Source organism: Emys orbicularis, chromosome 8 (assembly GCF_028017835.1).
Source record: "Emys orbicularis isolate rEmyOrb1 chromosome 8, rEmyOrb1.hap1, whole genome shotgun sequence".
In the NCBI taxonomy this organism is placed as follows: Eukaryota; Metazoa; Chordata; order Testudines; family Emydidae; genus Emys; species Emys orbicularis.
In genome coordinates, this window is record NC_088690.1 from 101,956,109 (window position 1) to 101,980,447 (window position 24,339).

At 38.3% G+C, this 24,339-nt stretch overlaps 1 protein-coding gene across 2 annotated transcripts in view; it reads left to right on the top strand.

Moving 5' to 3' along the window:
- Positions 1-24,339, top strand: part of DDX46 (DEAD-box helicase 46) — a 35,452-nt gene that overhangs the window by 4,055 nt on the left and 7,058 nt on the right. For both annotated transcript variants that reach the window (XM_065409020.1, XM_065409021.1), the window contains exons 2-18: positions 1,054-1,242; positions 1,655-1,789; positions 5,418-5,514; positions 6,605-6,770; positions 7,781-7,932; positions 8,260-8,373; positions 9,733-9,898; positions 10,407-10,527; positions 10,888-11,063; positions 12,128-12,249; positions 13,194-13,272; positions 15,471-15,553; positions 16,683-16,847; positions 21,376-21,538; positions 22,202-22,395; positions 23,297-23,434; positions 24,115-24,264. In XM_065409020.1, coding sequence (XP_065265092.1) covers positions 1,054-1,242; positions 1,655-1,789; positions 5,418-5,514; positions 6,605-6,770; positions 7,781-7,932; positions 8,260-8,373; positions 9,733-9,898; positions 10,407-10,527; positions 10,888-11,063; positions 12,128-12,249; positions 13,194-13,272; positions 15,471-15,553; positions 16,683-16,847; positions 21,376-21,538; positions 22,202-22,395; positions 23,297-23,434; positions 24,115-24,264 — 2,410 coding nt within the window. The remainder of the gene's footprint in view (positions 1-1,053; positions 1,243-1,654; positions 1,790-5,417; positions 5,515-6,604; positions 6,771-7,780; positions 7,933-8,259; positions 8,374-9,732; positions 9,899-10,406; positions 10,528-10,887; positions 11,064-12,127; positions 12,250-13,193; positions 13,273-15,470; positions 15,554-16,682; positions 16,848-21,375; positions 21,539-22,201; positions 22,396-23,296; positions 23,435-24,114; positions 24,265-24,339) is intronic.

Here is a 24,339-nt window from a genome sequence, read left to right on the forward strand (position 1 = left end):
ATCTGGAGCAGATTCCCAGGATGCAGTGCTTCCCTGCTTTTTCTGGTCCCAGAATTCAGTGTGGTTCTCTGTTCTCCATTCTGTATGTAAATTGAGATGTCTTCCTGTCCCATCTTTCATGCAGATGAGGCTAGGGGAGTTCTCTGCTCTCCATTCTGTATGCTAATGGAGATGTCTTAATCTTGTCACCCTTGTCAGGAGGGGTCTAGGTGTGTCTCCCTGGCCCTTCACTGCTCTCTGCAAGTTTTTTTCTTCTGATGGGTTTTGGTTTAAGCAGAGGCTGGGGAAGGGGTGTCTTTCATGAGTCCGGCTGGATACTGCACCCTGGTTCCCCAGGAACACAGAGGTGTCTGGTATCAATGTTAGATTTTCTTCCCAGCTCTATTACTAAGTCTCCTGACTACCAGTCCAGTGCCCTTTCCATTACACCACACAGGCTCACGCTTGCACACAATTTTTTTGAATGGAGTTTGATAGTATCTTTTTGGAACTGAGTTCTAAACTGAGGCAGACTGCCCTATGAGACACCTTCACATGCAGTTTTAAGCTTTTTCCTGCATATAAAAATTGATGGATTACTAAATAGTAAATGCCTCTTGGAATTCTGATGCTATCACAAAGCTTTGCTCTTGTGGTGTGACCTCACTAGGGCTCTTTCAATGATATATAGCAAAGTAATCCAGCTAACTTCAGTGTCTCAGTAGGTGCATATGTGTGTGTATTAATCAGTTATGCAAGACCAGGAAAGAATCCTAGAATATCAGGGTTGGAAGGGACCTCAGGAGGTCATCTAATCCAACCCCCTGCTCAAAGCAGGACTAATCCCTATACAGATTTTTGCCCCAAATGGCCCCTTCAAGGATTGAACTCACAACCCTGGGTTTAGCAGGCCAATGCTCAAACCACTTTGTAATCTTAAAAAAAAAAAAAAAAAAAAGGACCTGGTCTTTCCTTTTTATGGTTTCTGTTCTAAATGTGATTAAAGTACCTTTAAACTGCAAAGTGTTTTCCTGTACATGTTGACTCTCTTATTGTGAATTTGCAACTACACAGACATTATCGGAAGCGCTCCACATCACGTGGACGTTCTGGTAGCCGCTCTAGAAGTCGATCTCCAGCTGACAAAAGAACAAAACGTGGAGAAGACAGACGTTCTAGAAGTAGAGATCGAGAACGCAGGCGTGAGAGGTCACGCAGCAGGGACAAGAGGAGATCTCGGTCACGGGACAGGAAGCGCCTGAGGTATGAGTTGCAAAGTCTCAGGAAATGTATGTGTTCTTCGAAAATAAGATTTGACTTGAGTCAATCTGGGCTATCTTTTTATGAATATCTGATGTTCCTCTCTGTATGATTGGTATCTGCCTTTTGTAATAGGTTTTACTTAGGTAAAGTAGTACATAGTATACTTAACTTGATTTCAATTTTGGCTGTGGTAAACTGCCGTAATTCGGATTTGGTAACCCTCTCCATAGCCTTAATGGCTCTTGGCTTCCTTTTGCAGATTTTTGCTGAAGATTGTTTTTTCCTATGTTAACAGACCAATTTATGTTAAACCACCCAAACCAAAACTTATCAGTTTTCATATACTCTTATATTTTAAAATAATGGCCATAAGTGCAGAATACTAAATAAGTCAATTCTGCTTCTGTGGCAGACGTTCAAGAAGCAGAGAGAGGGAACGGAGCAGAGAGAGAAGAAGATCACGCAGTCGAGAGAGGAAACGGTCCAGAAGCAGAAGTAGACGGTCCCGGTCCACCAGTCCTAACAAGAACAAGAAAACAGAAAACAGGTACTCTCATTCACAGCTGTGATTAATATGTTAGTAACTAGACATGGGAAGATTTATAGATTATAGTCTCTTCCTATACGGGGACTGGATATAGTTGCCAGATAGATTTATCAGATATTAAACTGGTTTTCCAGTATTTCTGTAAATCTTTTTTTCAGGAATAAAAATATTCCTCACCATGTTCCTTGGCATACTAAGGCTTTTTTGTGTGTGTGTGTGTGTGTGCGCACATTTGCAAAATAATGTTGGTTTTCTCACCCAAGTTGCTTGAGTGCAACTAGGGATGTAAAAGTTTAACCATGAGCTTGATGCTTATCAGTTTCAGTTAACAATTAAACTCTGCTGCTGTCCCGTGCACCCAGTGGCCGGGCAGGACCCCAAGTGCACCGGGCGCCAGCGGGGCCCCAAACGTGGGGGTACTGCAGAACCCCCCCACCCTTAATTCCCCAGCTAAACGTTTAACCTTTTAACCGATTGAATTTTAATAGGTTACATGGTTACTTTTTGTACATGCTATTTACATCTCTAACTGCAACCCCTTTTTATGCTACATCCCTTGTCATCGTCACTCTCTGCGTTTGTGAAAATGTAGTTGTGCTTGTTTTGTACGTGCACAGAATGCCTCATCAGCATCTTAGGCTATTTATGCCTGTCTCTGGATCATCATTTTCCAGATGATTAACTTTCACCATTGCAGAATTTTGCTCAAATTCAAAATGCTCAAATTGGTAGCTAGATCAAACATTAGGTTAATCTTTCAACCCTAGAGACAGGAGTTCACTCTCATATTCTCCCTGCTGGATGTTTGTCCACTTTTTTTTTTTGTAAAGCTCTCCATCCCTGTAGGAGAATAAAACTAACTTTCTGGAAAGTCTGAATAGATTTTGGTAAAAAGGCTTATCTTTAGATGTTGATCTTAGTTTGTTTCAACTGAGATCATTGTAACATGTACTTGACTTGTATTTGAGTATGTAGCTTTATTTGATATCCTCCATTATTTTAATAATATTTAGAAAATGCAGCACTTTTTATATCTCGTATAAGTGGTTTTGACCTTGAACACAATAAGCAATTTCGAGGAAGAGTAACCATACAAACTGTTTAAAATAGTACCCTTTGTTCTTGATTTCTCTGAGCCTGCATTCAATAGAAACACATACTGAATGGCTTAGTTTGTTTCGCTATTTGCGAAGTAGCCCCGCTCAATGCAACATGTGTTGTTTTAAAAACTCCTCATATGTATTTAAATATTGCACTTGATATTACGGCCTGGAGGCAATAAGTCAGGAAAGCCATGCACAGCTCTGGCTTTTAGAAGAAGGAGAATATTCAGTGAGTGCACATGTACTACCTAAACCTTATGGTTTGTTCCCATTGCTTAAAAACTCTTTTATAGATCTAAGTAGCTACATATCCTATATTTTATTTATTATTATTTGTATTAGCATAGTACATAGGAGCGCTAGTCATGGACCAGGACTCCATTGTGCTAGGTGCTGTACTAATACAGAGCAAAGAGACAGTTCTTGTCGCAAAGAGCTGACAGTCTAAGTGTAAGACGAGACAACAGATGGATACAGGCAGACAGAAGAATATAAGGAAGCAATAAAACAATATTTTAAGTTCTAGAAATGCTGTTTTACATTCACTGGAGGAATATTTCTATTTCAGTAATTCAGGAAAAGACCTGAATACACGTAAATTTAAAGTTAAGCTAGTGACACCTACCAAAAAAAAAATTCACACTGACCCTTTAGTCTAATATCTTTAAATCATAGTTACTTCAGGGTCTAGGATCAGTAAGTGATGTTTTGTGGTCACACCTCTGTGGAAAGGATGTGTTAAAGGTGATCTCTAGCACAGCTGACACTCATGCAGTGTGTTGAAAATGTAACTCTTGTTGAAAATACTGTGGCTAAATCACGTAATGCCTCTTAGAAAATTGAGTGATGGTGTCATTCATTGTTCTTATCACAAGACTTATTTTAAATAATTTTAATATATTAATGTCCTCCAAAACCTATGTAGGCAGCAGACCTTCTTGTAACAAGTGTTTGCCCCATGCCAGGTGCCAACTTCATCTGGGAAGTGGTGCTCTCCAGGGCTGTGGGTTGTATTGCTGGCTCTGCCATGAACTTATTGGGTGTCCTCTGCCAAGTCACTTAAACTCTTTGAACCTATGTTTAATATTACTATATTACAATTCAGAGGGTTTTATGAGACTTAATTAGTAGTTATAAACTGCTTTAAATTGTTGGATGACAGTAAGCTGACTTTTCACTTACTAAAGTCACTTTTGTGCATGGTTTCCAAATGGTGCACTGAGTCCCTGCCCGCCCGTCCCACACATGTGCACACATCTTCAAAGAAATTAAATGATTCATGTTCTTATATTTAAAAAAAAAAAGTAGCATGACTACAGTGGATTCATAGCCAAGATTTCTTTAATATTCATGCTAACAGATAAAGTGCATAGTATAACACTTCAAAGAAATCCATGAAATATGCTTATACCATGCCATCACTTCTTATCTGTGTTGTTTATTGAATACTGTCAGCGTGCTCAGCATTGTAGAGAACATGGAGTAGACAAGGTCCCTACCTGTATGAGTTTACGATCAAGTAAGATGACTAGTAACAAAAAGGTGTAGTTTTAGGTCCTTTTAATGTTGAATTTAGAAATGTGTAAAATATTACTTCAGGTCAAGTGCTTTCTAAATACATTTTAAACTGAATTTTCAATTATAATCACAAACAGACAATGAAGTTGCACAGTTTAAAGAAAAGCAGTACTGTATGGGTAAACTGTAATATTAATGTGTATATGGAATAAGGAGGTTGGTGACTATCCCAGGGCCTTAATTAAAACATCGTGGAAATTATCTTCTGAGAAGTTGGAATGACATAACATCTTGTAAAATAAACACATGGTTTGCATTAAAATAGCCCTATGGGCTATGAAAAAAGCTTAATACGTTTCCCCCCCCCTTTCCGCTGAAAAGTGAATTTTAAATGTATTATCATGGGTTAGCCACACATGTTTAGGTTGGATGCATCTATTTTTTTTTTTTTATTAGAGGGGGTAGGAATAGTAAAGTCTATAATAAATGTGAATGGGTTTTAGATCAAGTTATATAGGTAGCCTTTCCTGATGGGAGGTGTTCTTATGTTTTTCAGCCAGTAGTTAAATCCTCCAGGGGCACTCAGACTTACAAGGCAAGGTGCTAGATCACTTTGATATTAGAAGTGCAAAAGACAGGAATTTCTGAGTATCTCTATTCCAACAGCTATTTTCAAGGTGGTGTAAAATAAACTCTGGAACCATGAGAGTAGCAGTTCTAAGTATTTCTGGAAATGAAGTCTGCAACTTCCTCCCATAAAGAAATGAGAACAACAGAACTAGAGCATATGAATCAGTGTGTCCTAATAGATTTTTGCATCTCTGGTAGTTCTAGGAAATATGTCCATGAAATGAAGATTCTCTGGGAAGTGAATATACTCTGCAAGATATTTAAAAAATGTGTGAATGACATTTTCTTCCAGCACACACGCATCTTTCCCAAGAAAAGCTGGAACAGTCTGTTCAGAACAGACATGCAGTACATACATTTTTGATCTTATCTTTCAGATCAAGGTCTAAAGAAAAGACAGAAGGTGTGGAAGTTTCCAAAGAAAAGAAAAAAGAGAAAGAAGACAAAGAGGAAGAAAAGGATAAAGATGTTAGTGTATGTATACTGACCAATGAGAGAAGATTGTATCAGTTAAACATTAGCTCTTACAAATGATAAAGTTCTAAAATAAATTTAGATATAGTTTACTGTACTTTTAAAAAATCACCTTAGATAATCCCTTTTTTACGTCTGGACTTCGTATAGCACGGACTTCAGATAGCACAGACTTCTGTTACAATGGGTATGCTTCTACCACTTGACAGAAGAAACATTCTTCCCTTAATGCAGGACTTCTCAACCTGTAGAATGCAAACCTCAGGCGGATAGTGAGGGGTCACTTGTCACTTCAGTGATTGCTGGATGTGGGAGGTTAGATGATTTGGAAACGTGTAAAATCTTACTTAAGGTCAAGTGCTTTCTAAATACATTTTTATGTAGAAAACATCCTTTGGTCACTAGAACCTAGCAGGAGTCAGGGGAAGAAAGGGAAGGAGCAGGTTGCTTCCTCTGTTTTTGCCTCTGCTTCCCCCAGTTCCAGAGCAGCACTCCAACACACAGACAATGCTTGGCTCTGGGGCAGGGGAAGCAGTACTTCATGAGCAACCCTCCAGTCTGGCAGGAGTCAGCAACAGGCCACCAAACCAACATCCTCATCAAACCCAGTCAACAACGCATGCACCCTCAACCAGCACTCCTTGGTTATAACCACTCATAGCTTGTTTCTCTGACACAAATCATTTGGGGAAATAGTGAGTTGCAAGGTGGCTTTTCAGGGTCACACACCAAAAAAAGGTTGAGAATCATTGCTGTTGTATACTTTCCCTATGAGGGTGAGGAAAGTTTGACGTGTTTAGGAGTATTTGTTTAGAAATGTAGATCCCTAGGACCAAGTTCTGGCATTGGATGCAAGGCAGATAACTACATTTCACTTTATTTTACAGTCACCTCACTCATGCAAGTATAGTAGTTGGTGTCACTACAGAGTGTACCTGAGATAGATTAAGTTAAACTTGTATTGCAATATGTTTTTATTAGGCAATCCTCAGACAAAACTCCCATAGATTTGAAAGAGGAGTTTGTCTAGAGAAGTGCAGAGGCAGGCCAATAATTCATAACTTTTTAGTTTGGTTGTTTGTTCTCATAGAACTTTGATCAGAACAAACTAGAGGAGGAAATGAGAAAAAGAAAAGAGAGAGTGGAGAAATGGAGGGAAGAACAGCGCAAGAAGGCTATGGAAAACATAGGAGAACTGAAAAAAGAAATTGAAGAGATGAAACAAGGGAAAAAATGGAGCTTAGAAGATGACGATGGTATTTCCTTAATATTTTTATATAACAATTAACAGATAATTGCTTCATTTTGTAGTGATAAACACAGCTTTTAATTACCATCTTTGATTTTAAAACTTAAATTATTTTTCAATGAAATGTAAAATTATGAAATCTAGACTTGTTCATGGTCCCAAACAGCTTAAGACACAAGTGAGAGCACCTGGTGGGGGATTAAGAGAAAGAGAGGACAAATGATACAGTAATAATGCTGTGCAGTTGTTCAGGTCAGTTAGGGGGACATAATGGTAGTTTATCAACATATGTTTAAACTCTTTTCTTCTCCCTCTTACTTCAGTCCCAGTTTTTAAAAAAAATTTCACCTAGGCTTTGGACATTTTTGTGGACCCAATTCTTTTCCGGGAACCTGTAACTGCTATTTTGTACCCACTAAAATCCTAGCTAAATTTCCCATTTATTGATGACCTCTCTCAATACAGCCAGTTCCTCATACCCCTTGTGGAGAATCTCCATCCTCAAATCTCCCCAAGAGAGGAGAAGTCTTCTAAAATGACCACTCCTGGCATTAGAGGAGCTCCTGCAGGCTGCGGGAGCATGCTGGCTCCCCTGGCATCTCCAGATTTAGTCTGTCTTCTTTCAGGGAACATTCCGTCTCCAAGGGGAAGGGAGAGTGCCCATGTGGTGTCAATGGGGAATGGTGGCCTTTGATTCCAGGGTTTCTCTGACTGGTGACTAAACCCTTAGACAACATAAGAAGATCCCCATCCCTTCTGCTCCCAGATACTCTTCTTCCCCCGTGGCTGGCTCCACTCCTGGGGAAGGGGTGTATTCCTATCCTCATGGTGTTCTTCACCTTTGTTCTGTAAGTTTACAGTATAGTGTCCCCCCATTTGTATGTGCTTTGTAAACATTTTTCAGGGTTCTGTACACCTGCATTGTACTAAAAGCAGGAAAAAACAAGGATTTTGGAATTCATAAGCACGACGTTTTTTTTTTTTTTTAAACAAAAACATTTCTCTGTCATGTACTAGATGACGAGGAGGAGACTGCAGAAGGGGAAAAAGAAGCAGATGAGATTGAAGATGAAGAATTAGATCCACTGGATGCTTATATGGAAGAAGTTAAAGAAGAGGTCAAGAAGTTTAATATGAGAAGTGTGAAAGGTGGAGGTGGGAGTGAAAAGGTAAAAAATTAAGATTGTCTTGTTTGTCTTTTTTTAAGTAGTGTTAGCATTTTAATATAGGAAAAATGATATTGAACAGCACATGTTAAGATGGAAAATATGCAAACAGACAAGAAAGAGGTTATACTACATGTAATGCCTACCTGTCCTTACCTTTTATCTCCCCAAATCAGCTGTTTGATATTAATCCTGATGAAATCTCATCTAAGGAAGTGGGATCAAAGCCACTATACTGTGCTCAGGAGTATACAGAATTTGTACATTCTGCATAGTGTGTTTCCATGCTCTCTGTGGTAGGATAATGGTTTTCCTTAACTGTTTTATTAGAAATCTGGGCCGACTGTTACCAAAGTAGTAACCGTGGTGACAACCAAAAAGGCAGCTGCGGAATCAGAAAAGAAGAAAGGGGAGCTCATGGAGAATGACCAAGATGCAATGGAGGTAACTGAAAAGTCTTAGGTGTCTATTGTGGAAATGGGCTGTTTGTTTTTCTAGCAAAAAGAGGCCCTGGTTCAGCAAAATACTTAAGTGCACAAGTAGCCCTGTTGGCTTCAGTGGGACTACTTACATGCTAAAAGTTTGGCATTTGCTTATGTATGTTGTTGAATCATGGCCAAAATAGAGCTGACACTGATTAATTTAAAAAACACCGCAGCTCGCACAGTCTTGTGTAAAGACAACATGGTATAAATGAAAACTAAATTAATGCATCAAGTTGTTTAGGTTGATAACATCTTAATATAATTGAGTTGCTGTGTGGATGTCTAAACTTGGTGCATACACAATTTATACACAGTTATTGAAATTATGCATTCAGTCATGGCAATTTTGCATGTGAATGACCAGTTGAACATCTAAGTGGTTATATATGTATGTAGCTACTGAGCCCACATATTCAGTCACAATAATTACATGTCCATTTGAATATGTTTAATTATCAAAATCTGGGTTTTATGTTTATAGTTAAATGATCTTCATGCTTCTAAAGTGCCTTTAATTTGAGGATCTCAAAATACTTCACAAATATTAATGAGAAATTTCTCTGCACCCCTGGGAGGTAGATATTTTCCTTTTACAGAGTGGGAAACAGGTACAAAGAGGTTTGATTTTTGCCCAAAGTCACAAAGACAGGAATACAATGCCTGTCTTCTGACTCCCAATCATGTGCTTCTAATTATCAGGTAACACTCTAAACTCAACTAATAAACTTCTCTTAGACTGCCTGTATGTAATAAATGTGCAATGTTGATACTCTGCGGGGGGGGGGGCTTGCATAGCCTCCCTGCACAATTATTGGGTTCAAGCTTATCAGAGCAATTTGTCCTGTGTCCAGATTACTCACATAAAAGGGATGTCAAGTGATTAACATATAAGGTGCTGTGGTTTTTAGGTCTTAAATAGGTTTTAAATCTCTCAGCACTGCACTGGCAATTGAATAGGCTGGATGAGTTCCATTGCATGAGAATCTCCTCTCTCTCTCCCCCCCCGCACCCCCCTCCCCCGAATCACTGTTGATTAGTTCTAGATGGCAAGTCCTATCCAGATGTCAGTTAAGATTGGTGGGAGCTGGAGAAAGGTGGGGAGTGATGAGAGGGGAAGTTGCCAAAAGAATGAATGTGTGTAAAACTGGGGAGATCCTTGAAGCTTAAAGTAATTCTCCCTCTTGTAGATGGTTTTGGTGCAGTGTAGGAAGAGTTAAATGTCCCCAATCAATGTTCCATTGTTATGTCAGTGAAAAATCAAACCCTTGAAGAGGGTTTTTGTCACTGAATATATTTCTTTGATTTATTATCTGTACAGTATTCGTCAGAAGAGGAGGAAGTTGATCTTCAGACTGCCCTGACAGGCTATCAGACCAAACAGAGGAAGCTGTTGGAACCAGTGGATCATGGAAAGATAGAATATGAGCCCTTCAGGAAAAACTTCTATGTTGAAGTTCCAGAGCTGGCTAAAATGACCCTAGATGGTAATGGCAAATAAAAATGAAATTTGTAGGGTAGTTTTTAATGGAAGAAAATGTCTGTCAAATTTAGATATGCAAGGCACCAGTGAGTTCTTTAGGTCTTGTCCTTTGGACATTAAAGCCAAAATTCTGTGGACCATTGAGAAGGAAAGTACAGGCTATAATTTGAGAGGCTGACATAAAGCAGCAATCCAGTTATTAGTTACAGAGAGGAATTAAAGCGTGCAAGGGAATTTTCTTGGTGCAACTTGACAGGCAGGTGGGGCAGGGAGGTTTAATCATCCCGTCAGTGAGTATTACTGATGTACTGTTACTTTCCATTTAGTTATATTTGTGACCTGCTCATTGAAAGTTTTCCGCTACACTTTCTACATACTCAGCATCTGTGTCTGTAGCTAGCTAAAATCTGTTGCATCATGTTCGGAGACAGTACGTTTCAAGTAGACTTTGAATAAGATAGCAGAGAAATACTTAGTTTGTTTGTGTATTAATTCATAGTGTGTTTTTTCAGAGGTAAATGTATACAGGCTGGAAATGGAGGGCATTGTAGTCAAGGGAAAAGGCTGCCCCAAGCCAATCAAAACCTGGGTACAGTGTGGTATTTCCATGAAGATTCTCAGTTCTCTTAAGAAGTAAGTGAACAATTTATCAACCAAAATATCAGTTGTTTCCATTGTGTCCTTGTGTTGTTAAGACTGTGGAGTGTTCAGGCCAGGATACTTATTTGTTTTACATATTATTCTATGGCACCACGTATACCAACCATCTAGATTAAGGTGCTCACTCAAGATTGCTCTTCTGGGCAATTATAAACTATTCTTTCCCACTAATTACATAACACACATTTCTTCACTCTATATTTGTTGTGCTGTATTTGCACGGTACTAAAGCTTCCACTCAAGTGGAATATGTAAATCTTTCCAGCAGGATTATGTGCAATTCATGAGAAATCTTTTTTTGCTCCTGACAGTACTTGTTTTTCTTTCTTTGAGACATGGCTATGAAAAGCCCACTCCCATCCAAACTCAGGCTATACCAGCAATTATGAGTGGACGTGACTTGATAGGCATTGCTAAAACAGGAAGTGGAAAGACCATTGCATTTCTGTTGCCTATGTTCAGACACATCATGGATCAGAGGTCATTAGAAGAAGGAGAAGGTCCAATAGGTACAAATCTTTGTTTTCAGATATTGATAGATTGAAATTTATACTTTTTTTTTTTTTTTTTTTTTTGGTAAGTCTTGGATACCATAATTTAAACATCTGTGTTTATTTTGATTTTTCTAGTGAACTGTGTTTAAATACACTAGTTGTGGCTAAGATATATTGTGACAATAGAACTCTGTGTGTGGTATAAATTCCCTGTACCAATGTGTAACTTCGGAACTGTTCTTCCCTTGCCAGAAGGTAGAATGAGAATCCTCAGAGCTCTGGGATGATGACACAGAACCTACCACAAACATTTCTTCTGGCACAGCTCAGTTTTTAAGCTCTGATTCGGCAAATAGATTCATTGTACAGCCTTCTGTTTCGTGTACATTGAGGGATTTTTTTGCTTAACGTATCTCTTTATATAGAACGACTAGTTAGGAAGAATGAAAGGGAAGTTTGCACCCTTTGATTTTTTTCATTGGAAATTGGCACAGGGCTGCTACATGATTTTAACAGTCAGTGCAAGTCCTCTTACTCATTAGGACCCGAAGTACAGCATTCTCAGTTTGTTTTGTCAGATATTTCTTTATGTGCTTCTATAAGGTTTTCAGAGGGGCCTTCAGTTCCTCTCTTGGTGTTTTGGAGGAACATGTATTTCGTGACTGTACGTCAACCCTGAGAGGCTTTTTTTCTTAGTGAGCACTGAAGGTTCTGCCAACACAATAAGCCACAAAAATGTATTTTTGCTGTATGGTTTGTACTTGAGGAATATTTGCATTTCCACTCAGCTACACATTTCCATATACCTTTAAAGGAGGAATTTTTCCCTCGTTTATCCTGCTTTCAGTGGGTTGTTGGAGCTATGGTCAAGTTTATTTTTAATTCCAGGGCAGCCTCAGATACTGTAGATCTCTTGAAATAAGGGTTTTTAAAGTACAGACAATAATGTATACAGTACAGTTGTATTAGTCTAAAAGAGATGGTTTAAGCTTCACCATAAAGGTTCAATTTCTACCATGTAAAGGATCATTATCTCCTAAATTTTTTGTGGTTACGGTTTTAATATCTTTGTTTTTCAGCTGTCATCATGACCCCAACTCGAGAGTTGGCTTTACAAATTACCAAGGAATGTAAGAAGTTCTCAAAGACACTTGGGTTTAGAGTTGTCTGTGTCTATGGAGGAACAGGAATCAGTGAACAGGTACACTTAAAGTATATTTATCAGAAATCTCGTAACATCTGTCATTTACCAACCTTGCTTAGTGGGTGTTTCCCATAAATCCAATATTAGTTCTGAACTCTCATTTTTTATTTTCTCTATATGTTGGAGATTTGGTAGCAATTAGGTTTCTTTTAAAAGCCTGCTTTTGACTGCCCCTCACTACTACCACCAGCACCTGTCCTTTGCACATGTACACAAGCATACGTTGCCAGAAGTCAGTCAGTCAGTCTGTTTGAAGTTTCTCATGTATGGGCCCATGTGTCTGACAGTATTTTTTTTAATATAGTTTGGTGGTAATTAAGCAAAGCATTTTTGGGATATGATCGTTTGAAATAACGGTTTCCTGTTTCCAAAGAGTTCCCTAACTTTTTTGATCCCTCCTATCTCAAAAAAGAAGGCTGAGGAACTCTTAATCTGATTTGTCTTTAGCGAGTAATGCTTTTTGACTATTTTCATAAAGCTTGATGGATTAATTTTGAAGTTACCCAGTGTTTTTTAACCCATGGAAACTACAGGATTTATAAATTCAATAACCATATGTAATAGAGCTTAATATATTCACAGCTGTAGAGATATTTTAAGATCCCTACATGAATTGTCCTAATATGCAGAGTTTGCTATAATATACGGATGAACGCTAAGTTGTGTAGGAATCATAACCCTTTCATGTGCACTGCTCTAGATTGTAGCAACTCCAGGTCTTCATAAATCATTATTTTAAAAAGTAATTTCCAAACACTAAGGAAATTGCCAAACAAAATCTTCAAATAAATAATCAGTGTTCTACCAATGTTGTTGTAAATTATAGTTAAACATGAATGGTTAATCAGTGACTGAAAACATTACTTAAATCATTCAATCTCTGATACCCATAAAAACTTCAAATGGTTTGTTAAATTTAATTGAATTGTTTTTAAAATCAGATTGCTGAACTAAAAAGAGGTGCTGAAATTATTGTTTGCACACCTGGACGTATGATTGACATGTTAGCAGCTAATAATGGTGAGTAGAAACTTTATTCCTTTAGAAATATTTTTATATATTTATTTTGTAATTCTAATAAACAAAATCAGGAAATAATGTTTTTTTTATAAATTGTCTTCTGGTATTTATTTACATCTCTTGAAGCTGTGATATCTATTTGTGGCATTTCAGAATGTACAGCAATGAAAATGGCTCTATTCAATTATTAGCTTTATTTTGAAGGACAGGCATTGTAACATGCTTGAAGAATTTCTAAGAGTTTATATGCACAGTCAATTTATAACTCTACTCCAAATTTCTGGTACTTTGGGGTAGTTTTGGGCTTGTCTACATGGCAAGTTATTTTGCAGCAAGCTAGGTTGTGAATCTACACCTCACCAGCTTGCTGTGCAGTAATGTCCCATGTGGCACTTCTATTGCTCACTGAAAATCCTAAAGACTGGCTTGACTTACTATGCTTTCAAGTACTAGTAAGTCAAGCTGCTCTCATTTTCAATGTGCGGTAGCAGTATTCACCGGGGAAATTACTGTTCAGCAAGCTGGTATGCTGTGGATTCACAACGTAGCTTGCTGCAGACTAACTTGCCATGTAGACAAGCCTGTAGATAAAGGAAGGCTTACTTATGTAATGCTTGCTTATTTTGACTTTCCATTGCCCAATAACTGATTTTCAGCATTAGCACAACTTAACAGCAGTTCACTTTTGCATAAAAGAGACTTAGCTATACAGAAGACTCTGCTTTTATCTGTTGCTAAAAAACAAAAATTGTTACCTGAATGATCTATTCAAAATGTTTTAAAAATTAAAACTAGTGTCTTCCTAGATCAAATACCTGCGTAGGTTAAAATGAGATACTGCAGCTTTAAGAGGCTTTGGCTTACTGTAATCATTGCATGCTTGTTAGACAACGTTTGATTATTAAAATATTCCACATCAAACCACTAATAAACTGTTGACATTATTTAACTTCTGTGGAAAAAGTCCCTTCAAGACTTATAGAACTGGGCTTCCAAGACTTAAACCGTCAAAGGTAGGTACATTAATGCTGTTCCCAAGTAATTTTGCAGAGTTGTTATTTGGGGATGCAAATATTAACATGTTAAATATGTAGATTTTTAATTAATATTATTTTGGACCACTAAGTGTGAATTGAACATCTAAAAAAGTATTGCATTATATTTTTTAAAATAGTAATTTGAGGTCTTGACAGCTATAGTTTAAATGTAAAAGTAATAGGTTCTCACATAGTTTGATAAAGGTACCAGTTTGAGTGACGATTGTAGGGAAATGTGCAAATCCTACTTTCAGTCTGAGAACAGACAATAAAGTATCACCATATTATTGCTTGAAATCCAATGTATTCTTGTGTAAACATCTTTTAAAGATAATGATTTAATTCACTTTTTTTTTTTCACCTCTTGATGTTTTTATTTTCACTCTTTAAGGGGTGCCTTTTTCCACTGCTTGGGAAGGCTAGTAACTTGTTTATCCATGACCATTTCAAAATGAGATGTGTACAGATGTACAACTTTTTGCGTGCTTTGATTCTACCTGTACCAAAGACTGGGGTTCTTGTTACTTTTTATCTTCGCGGGTTTAATAGACAGGTTTTAATCTGTATATGTTTGTTAGTAAAATGTTGGTTACACTTTATTATTCTATTAGCAATTAACTACAAATAGTTAATACAAATGAATATCCTCAAATCATTATTTCTAAATCCAATGAGGCATTGCAGATTATAATATAGAGGTAAATCTTGTGAGGCTTCATCAGTTAGAACTGGAACTTTGCCTTCCACACATGCGCTGTAATCTCTAATATGTTTTTTCCTAGGTGGCGCTATCAGATAATGGCTGATGTGGCTCGTTGCTTCATCTCAGTCTTAGTTTTATGATGTGTTTTGGCGAGGGCTGTTTTCTGAATTTTACAGGTTCTTCTGGCCCTATGATGGTACGCACGAGAAGAGTTTGACAAAATAAAGGGCCTTGTGCATCTTTACACGTTTGCCAGAATGTATATGTCGTTAGAACAAGAAATTTAAAACACATATGGTGAATTCTTTAAAACAAAACAAAAAAACCCACCCTATTTAACTTTTATATGTTTGTTAGAAGCTAGTCAGAATACTTAACATTTTACTTAAAATTACTCCTGAGGGGAAAGAGACTTCTGTATGATATTGATTCTTCTTTTTCCCTCTCCTTTTTCACAGGTCGGGTGACAAACCTTCGCAGAGTTACATATGTTGTACTGGATGAAGCAGACAGAATGTTTGACATGGGTTTTGAACCTCAGGTAATGAATGGCACAGTGGATTTTAAGTTTTGATTTTAGTGGTGGAGGAGAGATGGCAATGGAAGTGACTTAAGGACATGCTAGGCTTGAGGACATTATTCTTGCTTAAAGGATTTTGTGGGGCACAGGTAAAGAGGAGGAGAATTAATTGGATTAAACCTACATATTATCAGTGCTGTCATATAATGAGACTGCCAACACCTGGTCAGCAAGGCATGCTGGTTTTGGGTGACAATTTGTAAGCTGACTCTGAGGTTTTTTTGCATTGATCATGACTAGGACTCCGTGTCTCTCATAGAATCATAGAATATCAGGGTTGGAAGGGACCTCAGGAGGTTATTTAGTCCAACCCCCTGCTCAAAGCAGGACCAATCCCCAGGCAGATTTTTACCCCAGTTCCCTAAATGGCCCCCTCAAGCACTGAACTCTCAACCCTGGGTTTAGCAGGCCAATGCTCAAACTACTGAGCCTTAGAGGCTCCATTATCTCCTTGGATAAGCCCTGGAAGTGACTGGACTATAGCACTACAGCGAATCCGGGTGGTGGGGCCCCCTTTCACAGGCAGCTTGGGGCTTCTAGGTTACGCCAAGGGACATTTACTCTTCTAGAGTTGGGAAGCCACCACCCTTGTTCCCATGGGCTGAGGTTTGTGTTGTGCCTCAAAGGAGCACTACAACATCCCACCCTTTTCCATTTCTGTGATGTTTCTACTGAGTACAGCAATTTCTGCTGCTTTTCCAGTGAGAATACACAGACTTTGGAAGATAAAACTTGCAAAAGGATATTTATATTCTGTGCAAAGCCGTTACTCCTTAGTTTTAAAACTGACAGGCAAATGTGTGTGTGAAGTCCATTCCACCTTGTGTAGAACACTTTTTGGTATTAACTGTAATTTTAAATAAATAAACTAAATTTTAAATTAATGGAGATATCCTATCTCCTAGAACTGGAAGAGACCTTGAAAGGTCATCGAGTCCAGCCCCCTGCCTTCACTAGCAGGACCAAGTACTGATTTTTGCCCCAGATCCCCAAGTGGCCCCCTCAAGGATTGAACTCATAACCCTGGGTTTAGCAGGCCAATGCTCAAACCACTGAGCTATCCCTCCCCCCTATTTTACTCTTCATCCAGGTCATGCGCATTGTAGATAACATCAGACCTGATCGTCAGACAGTCATGTTCTCTGCCACCTTCCCCAGAGCTATGGAGGCATTAGCTCGCCGAATTCTGAATAAGCCAATTGAGGTACAAGTTGGGGGCAGGAGTGTTGTCTGTTCTGATGTGGAACAAGAGGTGGTGAGTATTGCATTGCTGCATCTTTTATCTTTTGTTTCATTAGTGCGAAGACATTTCTGGAAGAATAATACTGAATGCAAAACCATATACTAAAGGCTATTTTACTTCTGGATATTTTGTGGGCTTAAACCATTAAAAATACTTTCTAATACTTTCACTCAATGAAGTAGTAAATAATTTAACAATGATTTGAGACACTGACTTGAAAAAGTAATAGGTTTCTTGGAATTGATTGGAAAGGACAGCATATTATTGATAAAATTATGTCAGTAAATAAGATTATTTTCCCCCTTGCATGTATGCCCAAGGGATACAACTTGTTTATTTGGTGTAATGAGTTGTGGGAGATACAGAAGGTTTCCAGAAATGTTTGCTAGTACTTAAAAGAAAATGGCACCTATTTTGGCTAGGTCAGCAGCATGAAAGTTCTCACGAGGCAAGCAGTCCTCACTCTGGGTAAAATATTAAATGTATATGGTCAGTCACAGTTAAGTGGCATTTCTGAGCTGCCATCCTAGTTAATGTGACATTAGATTATATGGAAGTTCAGAAATGGCAACTGTAATGAAGAATGTTTTAAAAATATATATTCCACAGTTTGTTCATTGTACAGGTGCTTCTTACCTTGTGAATTTTTAGACTGTTGGACTCAGCAGATGGTGCAGTTGTTTCTTTAAATTTTCAAACATCCTACTGATATGGTAATATCTTATGGTTTGTCAGTTAAATCCTAGTAAATGCTATTTTTCTTCAAACAAAGCTAAAGGGGTTTAAAAGGAATTGCTATATTAAAGTATGTTTTTATTTCTTGTTTTTATGATTCCAAAAGTTTATAATGGAATGCTTATGCCAGGATAATAAACATTATTTGATTTATCTCTGATGGCCACATTCTCTGAATATGAAAACAACTGTCTTGCCGAATAATTGCAGCCCAGATCAATGGATAACTATGAAGTTATATTTGTAGAGTTGTTTTGGCTTGCCTAATAGTCACTTTGCTGTGCCACTCTGGGGTGTCGTCTTTCATGTGCCATTTTTCATTAGAACATTACATTGCTACAGAAATGGTATCGGGTATGTTAGTGAGTACTAATGCAGTTACATGGCAAAAAGCTTGGTTAATGCAGAGTTCAGATTGCCTAGTGATAGGTTGTGCCATTCCAGAACGTCGAACTCAGCACAATTGAAACTTCTGTAAATCAGGGAATAGAGTTAAGGGAAATACCCACTCAGCCTTAGCTCTGCGCCCCTGGAGCTAGCAATAGCCACTGGGAATTGTCAGCATGCCCTCAGCTGCAATCACTGCATTATGTGTAGCTGTATTGAATGGTGGAGGAATAAACTGGGGCAGCTTGAAAGAGCTGTGATTGAGATGAGGAGATCTGGGTACCCCTGTGTACTATCAGAAGAAAGAGGTACATGTGTACCTTGAGGTTTCAGTCTACATCATTGCAATACGGAATTGTGTAGGCTGTCAGTAACAGGGCCCTGGGGTCTTCTTGCCATGGGTATTGTCAATAGGGCAGTGGGATAGGAGAGCAGTCTGTGGATTTAATGATAGGTAGGAGAAAGTATAGGTTTAGGTGGTATCTTGTGTGCCAGTATGAAGGAGTTGTAAAAGGGTCTGAAGTTGCTGTTAAATTTTACAGATGTAGTATTCTGTCAGTGGAATAGACTCAGCGTTTGAGCGTAAGGGAAGTGCAGTTTGTGCCTGTCCACTACAGTGAAAAAAGAGTGTGTGTGTCATTGCTCAGAGAGCAGAGTTAAGGCTGAGTGGGTGTGTGACCGGGGTCCCTGTGGGAGCCATCTGCGATTACTCAATTAGGGTGAACTGCAAAGAATAGGGCAGACAAACCCCCAAAAGCTGGTGGATATTCCAGTATTTAGATTTACCAAGCCAGCATAAAACACCTTCTCTGTTACCTTACTTGTTACTCAGAAGTCCAAACAACACAGTTCCCTTAAAGTGATCCAGACTCAGGCCTCCATCGAGGTACCTAAGTCAAATATGATGAAGATTCCTGAAAATCTTATTTCATCATATAAAAGAAAAGTTTCTACCAATCCCAAAGGATCGGACACATCACCTCCCAGGTTATTGAATATTCCAGATCTTACCCAAATACACACTACAGCCAATTCTTATTAACTAAACTAACATTTATTAAAAAACAAAAGAGAGTGAGTATGTTTACAAGATCAATATACATACAGACATGAGTTCAGTTCATTGAGGTTTAGATTCACAGCAGAGTTGGTGAGCTTTGTAGTTGCAAAGAGTTCCTTTAAAATTCAGTTCATAGGTTATATATAGTCCAATGTTTAAATATCATATTCAGGGCATACCAGCATAACTGGGACCTCAGTCTTGCGACTCAGACTTCCCCTGATGAAGCCTAAGCAGATCTGAGATGACAGAATCAGGACCCAAGGATCTTTTATACAATTTCATGTCCTCTTTGACAAGTTGGGAGTTCCTCCAGGAACAAAAGGTCATTAGGATGACTTTTTGAAGGAGGTCCATCACCGGTACTTAGCTATAGAATTAACATAAGGCAATTTGCTTGTTCCTCCACCATTCACAGTATATTTCAAAGAGAGATGAATACTGAGATCCCGTTTTTACAATTTATTTAAATGCTGGGATGTTCTTTTGATCTCTGAACTATCAGAATACAGCATATACAGGGACTGTTGATACATTGTCCACCCTACTCAGACATATGTAAATACACAAAAACACAAACATTCTCTCTCCATGTGTCTTTTGAGGGTTGTTTATTTTGCAGAATGTTTAACCCTTTCTAGCCATGTGTCACAGGGTGTTCACCGTAACTCTATATTTCCAGGTTCGGAGAAGTTTGAGGTTTGCTGAACTAGATATTCTGGCAGGGCACAAGCTATCACCACACAACCTTAACTCTCCATTAGTGAAGCATTTTGCCATTTAATTTCTAGGTTTTTTTTAAACAGAAAAAAAATCTTTGTTGGTAGGAGTTAATAATCATTTAGACAGCTTTAGTCCTCACCTACGTTTGCAGTTGATATGCTACTGTGAGTAGGTAATATTCCAAAGACTTACGCCATGTCTACACTAGCACTTATGTTGGCAAAACTTTTATCGCTCAGGGGTGTGAAAAAAACATCCGTCGAACGACATAAATTTGCTGGAATAAGCACTCGTGCACAGCATTGTGTCGGCGGGAGATGCTCTCCTGGTGACATAACTACCGCCACTCATTTTGCTGGTTTTGTTCTGTCGATGGGAGAGCTTTCTCCTGTCGGCCTAACGCAACTACACGAGCAATTTTACAGCAGCACAGCTGTACTGATGCAGCTGTTCCACTGTAAACTTGTAAGTGTAGACGTGGCCTTAGGATGTGTCTCCACTTAATGCTACAGTGGCACAGCTGCAGCACTTCATTGCAGACACTAACTACAGCGATGGGAGAACCCTTCCTGTAGTTAATCCACTTTCCTGAGATGTGGTAGCTAGGTGGATGGAAAAATACTGTCAGTCTAGTGCTACCTGTACCAGAGACTAGGTTGGCATAGCTACGTCTCACTGGGGAGTGGAGTTTTCACACCACTGAGATGTAGCTATGCTGATGCAAGTTTTCAGTGTAGACCATCCCCTAGCTTTTATACAGTGCTGTTCATTAGTAGATCTCAAAGAACTTTACATCATTTTCCCCTTTTACAGATGGGAAACTGAGGCACAGAGAGGTGAAGTGATTACCCAAGGTTACCCAGCAGGCCAGAGCTAGGAAAAGCCTCAGTCCAATGGTCTTTCCACTAGGCCACATGATTGATATGTGATTCTTACGTGCTCCTCTTGTACATTTTGTTATTAGGAAATGGAGATAATGGTTGTGCTGTGAAATGTTTGCAATGTGTAGTTTTTTAACAGGTCTGGTAAGAGAAATTTCATCCATGGGTTATGTCCCAAAACCTTGACAGTTTTATTACTGGCATGTCTCTTTCCTTCTTCACCACCTGCCCCACCGTTCCCCAGAACATCTGGCTCCCCACCAACATTTCCAGCTCCCCTGCCCGTACTCATCCCTTTAGAAGTTGCTCCTTGCTGTCTCCTGCCCAATGCTGCTGTGTACACATATCACAGGCAGAAGCTTAATGGAGGGCTGCACACTACCTTGGTTATGTAGCCCGAGCTGCACACTGAGGTGAGCCCCTCACTCCTACTACCCACCTCCAGCTGGGACTCCTGCCCCTGCTTCATCCAGGCTTCCCCAGCCATGCCCCATGCTGTTCTGCTATAATTAACCCCCCCTTCCCTTTGCGGATAGTAACGTAACTAGTTTCTTTATTAGGTTTGGACCAGCTTAGCTCACTGGCAGCTTTAATATTCCCACTTCTATCTGTGGATGCAACACAAAGAAAATCCAGCTCCTGTTCACAGTATTAGTGTAATCAAAGCCCAGTAAAAGGAGTTACGAGTTTGTAATACCCATAATCCAGTTGAAGGTGCAATGTCTCTACTTCGTTTATTCTGTTTGCTTTTCAGATCGTGATAGAAGAAGAGAACAAGTTCTTGAAGTTACTTGAGCTTCTGGGACATTATCAAGAGAAAGGATCAGTCATCATATTTGTCGATAAACAGGAACATGCTGACGGGCTGCTGAAAGATTTAATGAGAGCCTCTTATCCCTGCATGTCACTTCATGGAGGTAGTGTGCAATCTTAAGGGCTGACATTATTTTAAACTAGAATAATAGGATTGGGTAATTTTAAAGAAATGTTTTAATTTTTTATTTCCATACAATACCATTATAGACCTTGGAATATTATCTCCCTCGCCACTGTGACCTTTCATTTGAGAGACGTATATTTTTCTCACAGTTCGAATGGAACTGCAATTGACATGGCGTTTTTAACCTATAAAACACCATAATATGCCAAAATATTGCTTTATGCAGCAGGATTACGAACTGGTCTGGCAGTAACGCATCTCGGAGAATAGTAGTTCATTGCTACTGCAGACCAATACCGGGAGTATAAAATGGGTTTTTGTAGTGTCCACAAAACTAGTGGCTGTTTAATTTCTCTGCCATGCAGTAGTAATTTAAAAATGTGTTCTAGATAGGTTTCCACCACCTACAGAGTGGAGCATAAATAATTTTGCTCAGGCTACTGTAGTGCAGAAACTAAATGGTTTATTGTTCTGGAGTTAATTGAATTTTGTATTGGGTTTTGGCATTTTAAATAATCGGTGAGGGTTCCCTGAGCCTCTGTAAGGATGCTCTTTATTATTCAAAATTGAAAGAAAATAAATGCATAAAATTAAATCAAACAATGTTTTAAAATGAACTATTTTGTGTGGCTCCTTGCAGGTATTGATCAATATGACAGAGACAGCATAATTAATGATTTTAAGAACGGAGTATGCAAACTTCTTGTGGCCACATCTGTAGCAGCACGAGGTTTGGATGTAAAGCAACTAATGCTGGTAGTCAATTACAGCTGTCCCAACCATTATGAAGATTATGTGCACAGAGCAGGCCGAACTGGACGAGCTGGCAACAAAGTATGTAAAAGTAATTATTTGTTCTTCTTAACTGTGTTTAGAACCCTGCCCTGTTTGTCTAATATAGTTATGCAAAACAGGGATTGGGAGAAGAGAATGTTCCTTTGGTATTTGATGAGAAGGGAACCTAGGGTCAGGCACCACAGTAATACAAATATTAATAAATAATAATAAAAGAATGCTGTGAGGTTTTTAGAGACATCAAGAGTAAGACACTGGTCTAAATTTTAAAACTCAGCCTCCTGTTCTGAACCAAATTTGTGTGGCACTTAGGAAATGCTTACTGGAGTAAGATTTCCCCATGAGTTTGGCCCTGTTGCTGAACATTTGATACTGCTCATGCTTGGTAATGTGCATGAATGACCTTGGAAGATTTCATGTTCTAAACTTACAACCATGACCAGACTTAAATAAAAAGCTTTAGATTTAATTGTGAATGGTTGAATTATTGTATCACTTTACATGCTAAGCTAAGTTAGTTCTAGGGCTGTCAAGCGATTAATCGCACGATTAAAAAAATTAATTGTGATTAAACAATAATAGAATACCATTTATTTAAATATTTTTGATATTTTCTATGTTTTCAAATACATTGATTTCAATTACAACACAGAATTCAAAGTGTACAGTGCTCACTTTATATTTATTTTTGATTGTTTATTTACAGTGCAAATACCTGTAAAGAAATAGTATTTTTCAATTCACCTAATACAAGTGCAATCTCTTTTATCATGAAAGTTGAACTAGTTTGTTACACTTCCTTTTTAAGAGGAATTTGATATTAAAAAATGCAGTTTAACAGCGCTACCTGTGCTACACTGCTTCAGTAGAATAAGAGGTCAAGGGTCTTAATGGATTATTAATACTGATTAAATTCACGTTTTTTATTAATGTTCAATAGGGATTTGCATTCACTTTCATTACTGAAGATCAAGCACGGTATGCTGGTGATATAATTAAGGCATTGGAATTGTCAGGGAAACCAATTCCTGCTGAGCTAGAGAAGCTCTGGAGTGACTTCAAAGATCAACAGAAGGCTGTAAGTAACCTTTCTCCTTCTTGATGTGTGTTGTGCTTTTGCTACTTTGCACTCTTGGGTCTCAGTTCTGGGCACACATAATTCTACACGCATAAATAATCTCTCTAACTTCATTGGGGCTACTCATGTGTGAGGTCAAATAGGGGTTAAATGTTTGCAGGATTGGGGTCTGAAGTGTTTTCAAGACTCCTCTTGTGAATTTGAATGTTGTAACCATATGTATGTGGCTGTCTTGAGACTTTATTTTGTCAGAAATCATATAAAAGACGAGGGTGCTGTAGTATTTATATTTTATTTATATTGGTCACACCATCACAGTATTTGAGCACACGGTTCAAAAATTTAAAATAATGTTTCTTGTCTGCCAAAGAGAGAATTCTGTTATCTTCGGGAATATTTTAGTTTATACACTTGTATTACTCAAAAATAAAAGATTGTTTAGATCTACTCAATTGATATAAAATAGCTGTTAAACTTTTCATTGTAAAATAGTTATTTCAAGGTTTGAAAAGCCTGATAAATGTCCAAATTTTTTGTCTTGATTTTTTTTTTTTCATTTAACGTCATTATCAGTTAGATAAATAGTCTATATTCACAATTGTTTTACTACTTCTGGAAGTGTCTTTTAAAACTTTTAGTGTTTGAAGTGACTTTTTAAAATAAACATACCTGTTTTATAGGAGGGGAAAACTATTAAAAAGAGCAGCGGATTCTCTGGCAAAGGATTCAAGTTTGATGAAACAGAACACGCTTTGGCTAATGAGCGAAAGAAACTACAAAAAGCTGCTCTTGGCTTGCAGGATTCAGATGATGAGGATACCGCTCTCGATGTAAGCATTAGAGGAAAAAGTGTTTACGTTTTTTTTAAGGGATTTCACTGTATTCACTAAAATAACCCATACAAA